This window comes from Pinus tabuliformis, chromosome 6 (genome assembly GCF_031772625.1).
Source record: "Pinus tabuliformis cultivar Carrire ecotype Pingquan chromosome 6, CPIR1, whole genome shotgun sequence".
Lineage (NCBI taxonomy): Eukaryota > Viridiplantae > Streptophyta > Pinopsida > Pinales > Pinaceae > Pinus > Pinus tabuliformis.
The window spans coordinates 636,724,607-636,730,699 of record NC_142292.1 but is presented as its reverse complement, the minus strand read 5'-3'; the positions used below and the strand labels follow the sequence as shown (position 1 = coordinate 636,730,699).

At 41.3% G+C, this 6,093-nt stretch overlaps 1 protein-coding gene across 1 annotated transcript; it reads left to right on the top strand.

Annotated features, from left to right (window-relative positions):
* Nucleotides 1-442: 442 nt before the first annotated feature.
* Nucleotides 443-1,977, top strand: LOC149260259 (GDSL esterase/lipase At4g01130-like). The gene is made up of 3 exons (XM_089457516.1): nt 443-479; nt 845-1,285; nt 1,604-1,977. The coding sequence occupies exons 1-3, from the start codon at nt 443-445 to the stop codon at nt 1,975-1,977; spliced, it is 852 nt and encodes a 283-aa protein (XP_089313642.1).
* Nucleotides 1,978-6,093: the final 4,116 nt, after the last annotated feature.

Sequence of the window (6,093 nt, the reverse complement as noted above, 5' to 3'; positions counted from 1 at the left end):
TTATCATTCAGATCCTCACGTCTATCCATTTGTTCAAACATTGTTTATAATTATAAATTAACGTCGTCATTTATGGCATTTGTTGGACTCGTCAGTGAGAGATCTTCAATCGGAAGAGGTTATCCAGGGACTGCTCTGCATCAAAACAAGTAATTATAAAAACAATAGGAGGGCACACAAGGTGTTCAATAGCATCCCAGGACGTATCTGTGGCAACACCTCTTCAAAATCCTGAAAATACCCGAAAGACAGCACGAATTTGGTTTGGTTGACTAGTGCCGGATCGGTTGCAAAGGACCATACATCCTGAACACATCCACCTCCCATGTTACCGAGCATGTCAACCATACACGCCTTTTAATGCAACCATTCCCAACTTCATTCCTTAATTTGGGATTAAATTTCGAAAGGGACAATGAACTCGAGTATGCTTTTATCATAAATGTGGGATGAACTAGAGCTCACAAGCTCCGAAGCCGGTACGGGTTGATTCCCGGAATCGACCCACCGCCGGTCGGGCGGGGCGGGGCGGCGCGGGGGTGGCGTGATACGATGAGAGGAATGGTAATATTAAAATAGCAGAAATTCTCTTTCATATTTTACTAAAGCTTTGAGTTTGAATTTGGATGGAATTTTATATGATCAGCGATCAAATAAAACGAACTGAATTTTTATGCTAGTTGGCCTGATTCCATGGAATGTGGTAACTATATATACATATCTTACCCCTGGGATTTGAACTACTGACTGCCAAAGATCTCAGCAATCTAAATAGCAATACTAATAGGTTTTTGAATGCTAAATTGAATATATTGATTTCAGAATTCCTGGAATAATGTTTCAGGTCCTCTAGATCATCTCCCAAGCGAGGAGGCATTCAGAAGCGGGATTTACACTATAGATATAGGGGTCAATGACTTCAGCTACGCATACACGAAGCTCAAACTCACGACCGCTCAGGTGAAGAAGAGCTTTCTTCCAAACGTTGCAATGTCTATTGTAGGAGCTGTGCAATCCCTGTACAATGAAGGAGCAAGGACTATCCTGGTGAGTGGGGTGCAGCCTCAAGGCTGCAGTCCTTTCTGGCTCACTTACTTTTCCCATTCCTCCAACGACTTCGATAAGCACGGCTGCTCCATTTACTACAACGACGCGGTTCTCTATTTCAACACACTCCTCCGATATCAGCTCTCCTCCATCCGCAAACAACTGAAAGACGCCAACATTATCTACGTCAACACGTACGACATTATCTATGATTTCTTCGCCAATCCCTCTAAATATGGTATTTAATTCTTTATATACTTCTTATCCCCACGCTCTTCTTTCTGTATTCGTGTATATACTCCAAATGGGAAGTGAATGAATGAATGGTGTGGTATATACATAAAATTTAGTTATTAGTTCAATTAGTTGGTGTTTCTGTTACCAGAACTTTGTAATAAATTGGCCTTCTGTGTAGGTCCTAGCTAGATTTTTATGGTGTATATATACTGAAGTCATACAGCCCACTTCACACTGGATAGTGGGGAATTACGTATAGTTTTGCTGAGAATTATTTTCATTGAAAAAGACACTATCTAATCTCTGTATATAAATGCAGGGTTTAAGGCCCCCACGACAGCATGCTGCGGAGTTGGGGGAAACTCTAATTACAACAACGCCATAGAGTGTGGATCCACTGGATCCACTGGTAATCATTATCGTGTTCAGTCTAAAGCTAAAAAAATGAGAAGGGTTGTGGCCGTTAATCATCAGCCCACCAGACCTGCGAGAGCGGTGCAAGGATCATATAGGAGAAGGAGGCAGGCCACGGCTTATGACACCAGTTTGAATGCAACTGTTATTGTAATTGCACTATTTTGTTTGGTTTTCTCTGGGCGCCTCTCCGCAGTGTTATTCACATCTGCATGGTGGTACCTACTCCCGATGTTGAGAAAGTATGAAACGAAATTAAGAGTAACCAAAACAGGATGATGAATCTTAAATTCACCAGTGATGAATAACGTCACTGTCTGCAAAACTGGTTCTAAACTAGAGCTCACAAGCTCCGAAGCCAGTACGGGTCGATTCCCGGAATCGACCCGCCGCCGGTCGGGCGGGGCGGGGCGGCGCGGGGGTGGCTGCGGCCACCCCCGCGGCGCCCCGCCCCGCCTGACCGACGACGGGTCGATTCCGGGAATCGACCCGTACCGGCTTCAGAGCTTGTGAGCTCTAGTTCATCCCACATTTATGATAAAAGCATACTCGAGTTCATTGTCCCTTTCGAAATTTAATCCCAAATTAAGGAATGAAGTTGGGAATGGTCGCATTAAAAGGCGTGTATGGTTGACATGCCCGGTAACATGGGAGGTGGATGTGTTCAGGATGTATGGTCCTTTGCAACCGATCCGGCACTAGTCAACCAAACCAAATTCGTGCTGTCTTTCGGGTATTTTCAGGATTTTGAAGAGGTGTTGCCACAGATACGTCCTGGGATGCTATTGAACGCCTTGTGTGCCCTCCTATTGTTTTTATAATTACTTGTTTTGATGCAGAGCAGTCCCTGGATAACCTCTTCCGATTGAAGATCTCTCACTGACGAGTCCAACGAATGCCATAAATGACGACGTTAATTTATAATTATAAACTGTGTTTGAACAAATGGATAGACGTGAGGATCTGAATGATAATGTCCATTTCAGGTTTTGCTCATAAGTCTCTTTGTTAACTGTAAATTTGCATTTGATTGAAAGCCTTTTTCGCCTTTCTTAGATTCTTATGTTGGTTTTCTATGATGATACAGATTGATTGGTCAGAGAAGACCACGGAGCCATTTCTTTGGTTGATTAATGTCAGAAATGAAAGCATTGAAGGTTAGGATATCTTTCAAACTCCTCTTGATCACTATTTCATGTTTAGGTTAAAGTGGCAAAAAGACCCTATGCAACATCTCATGATTTTCCTTTGACACAACTAAATATCCTCTCTTCTAGTTGATATTGTTTATGTGCACAACATCTTTACGTCTGCTATTTATGATGAGTAATCATAGCCATGTAACATCGAACGATTTGCTACTTACTATAATTTACTTTAAATTTTATCACAGTGATATGCCCCTTACATAACCACCAAAAGTTCAAAAATGTTAAAATAGTAAACGAAACAGGCTAGATTTGTTGTTTACTTTCAGACTTCCATGGTTCTTTGCCCATCGACTGTAACAAAATTCTGTGAATATATGATTTTGGTCATTGGAGCACCAGTCTAGCTGTAGATGTGGATACAATATTCCATTATACGATCAAACCCATTGTGCCATGAATGGTGCAAATATGGTGGAGGGATCTTGAATCTTCAGGTGCTATATCGTTGTCCTTCACAGGTTACGCCCTTTTATCATAATATATTATAGGTCCCATGACATAATATATTAATGTGGACCCTGTGCTAATAAAACACTATTTATAAGGTTAAATGTTGTATGCTATATTGGATAATGATTTAATGATGTCTTAAATTAAATTTCTAAACTTATAACATGTAATTTGATCTCATAACTGTGATATTAACAAAACCAAAATTGTACATATCTTACTATTTCTGCTAATCAGTAATTTATTCTTCTAACCATTGAAAATTTTAAGGAAGTCAAAGCATAATATTGGCTATGGCTGATACAGAAATGAGTTCAAAAGGTTGAAAAAAGATCAGGTTCTCCAAATTACAACCAATTTAAAAGTGTCTGCATCTTATTGAATATTTGTTGTTGCAAGTATTATTGTGTCAAGCACACACATGCTCGTGGGAAAAGGTTCTCCATTTTTTGTATTTCAGGATCCTTTTATATAGATAGGCCTTGCACAATGTATCAAACGTCGGAAAATATGATATCATTGATAGCAGAATAAAAGAGAATATTAGATGTGCTAAGAATCTAGCTATTCAATTTCACATCATGATTATAATAATAGGTTTAAACTGCTTCTAAGATTGTATTATTGATTTTTAATTTATAAAATTATTTTTTCAATTTGGTTTGGTGAAATAAAGAAACAAATAGTTCTATCTAATAGCATGTTTGTTACCTAATTGATTTTTCAAGTGTTAGTCTTGGAAAGGGATTTAGAGAATTAGTTATCAAATTTTGCAAATTATTTTTCCTATATCAAATAATAAAAGAAATAGCAAAACCAATCCATGGTATGACAAAGAGTGTAAAAGTGCGAGGAGAGCAATTAAGGAAGATGTTGATGAATCTCTTAAAATGGACAAGATAAAAATATATAAAGCCCTAACTAAAAGGAAAAAGAGGCAATACATTCATCAAAGACAAGGGAATCTCTTACACCTCTCTAAGCTAGCTCCTAAGAAATTTTGGAGGCAAATTCTGACTAGGAAGACTAAAGAGGTGTCTCACCTCCATTCTTGGAATAAGAAGAAGGATTCAGGGGAAGTTGCTAGGGGGATGCATGAGAGAATTCAAATAGGAGGAAACAAACTAGAAAAAAAGGAATGAAAAGAGAAGTTTAAGAGAAGAGAATGGGATAAAATGAAGTGCGACGAGTATATAGACTAGATCAACTCTTAAAAAAGGTGGATCCATTTTCAACATTGTCCCTCCTAACGTGCGTCTAGAAATAAAACAATTGCATGTGAAGGTGGGAGAATAAAGTATTCATTGTTTGATTCAAAATTACTTGAAGATTTGGGTAGATGTGTTCTAGATCCGCGCAGCGCCACCCCCGGGCCGCCCCGCCCCGCCCGACCGGCGGCGGGTCGATTCCCGGAATCGACCCGCCGCCGGTCGGGCGGGGCAAGGCGGCCCCGGGGTGCCGCTGCCGCAGAGGGGGCGGGGGAGGGGGAGGGGGCGGGGTGGCCGGGGAGGGGGCGGTGCCGGTGGAGGGGTGGGCAATGGGGCTGGGAGGGGGCGGTGGTGGGGGATGGGTGGGCAGGGTAGGCGGGGTGGGCAGGGCGGGGTGGGCGGGGTGGGCGGGGGGGCCGGGGAGGGGGCGGTGGCGGGGGATGGGTGGGCGGGGTGGGCACGTAGGGGGCGGTGGTGGTGGGCGGGCAGGGGGCGGTGTGGGTGGAGGGGTGGGCGGGGGGACCGGGGAGGGGGCGGTGGCGGGGGAGGGGTGGGCGGTGGCGGTGGAGGGGTGGGCGGGGTGGCGGTGGAGGGGGGGCGGGGAGGGTGTGGGCAGGGTGGGCGGAGGGGCAGTGGCGGTGGCGGTGGCGGGGGATGGGTGGGCGGGGTGGCCGGGGAGGGGGCGGTGGCGGTGGAGGGGTGGGCGGGGGCGGTTGCGGTGGAGGGGTGGGCGGGGGAGAGCACAACTGTGATTTTTGCATTGATTTTTTAGTTAATTATTATTTTTTGAAAAAAAAAGTTGTTATTATTATTTTTTTGACATGAAATTCATAAAAAAAACTGTTATTTGACCATTTTTAGTTAATATTTTTGTATAAAAATTGTGATTTTGACATGTTAATTCTAGCAAAAAATTATCAAAACGTTTAGTTTTTTTGTTATATTTATGTTAAAAATGGTTATTTTTATGTCCATTGTTAAAAAATGTTGTTTTTTAGAAACAATTATTTCATGTGGATTGAAAAATTAATTAAGGATGTATAAATATGTAGATTATCTAAAATTCAAACTATCGACTTTGTAATTAAAAAACGCAAAACAATAAAAACCCCACTAAAAAAAAAAAAAATTAAGATAGAGAACAAGAAAATATGAATAAAATGACCACTTCAAAACTATCAAATTTAGAAAATATTTTTTTACATTTCACACACTAGAAAATTTAAAGTCAAAAAATAGGTCTTTTAAAAAAAGGGTGTGATGCAGAATACTCACTTTTTAAAATCAGGATGAAAATCACTACCATTCACTACCATTCTAAAACTTAATGCACATGAAAAAATTAAAGTTCCAAAAACCATGTTCTAAAAAAAACATGTGTATTCTGCATCACCACTTTTGAAAATCGGGTCATTTTTTTGCCACCTCTACAAAACGGGTAACAGTATCAGTTCCCGTTTCAAAGTTTACATTGTTAAAGTATCACCTATCCATATCCTTTCTAAATCAATGACTCGTTACCGCTA

What these genes read in the sequence shown, in the direction of transcription:
- LOC149260259 (XM_089457516.1), top strand. Translation starts at nt 443, where the DNA reads ATGTGGGATGAACTAGAGCTCACAAGCTCCGAAGCCG. An exon ending in GCTCACAAGCTCCGAAGCCG is followed by an intron (nt 480 to 844) that starts GTACGGGTTGAT and finishes ATAATGTTTCAG; the next exon opens with GTCCTCTAGATCATCTCCCA. An exon ending in CGCCAATCCCTCTAAATATG is followed by an intron (nt 1,286 to 1,603) that starts GTATTTAATTCT and finishes ATATAAATGCAG; the next exon opens with GGTTTAAGGCCCCCACGACA.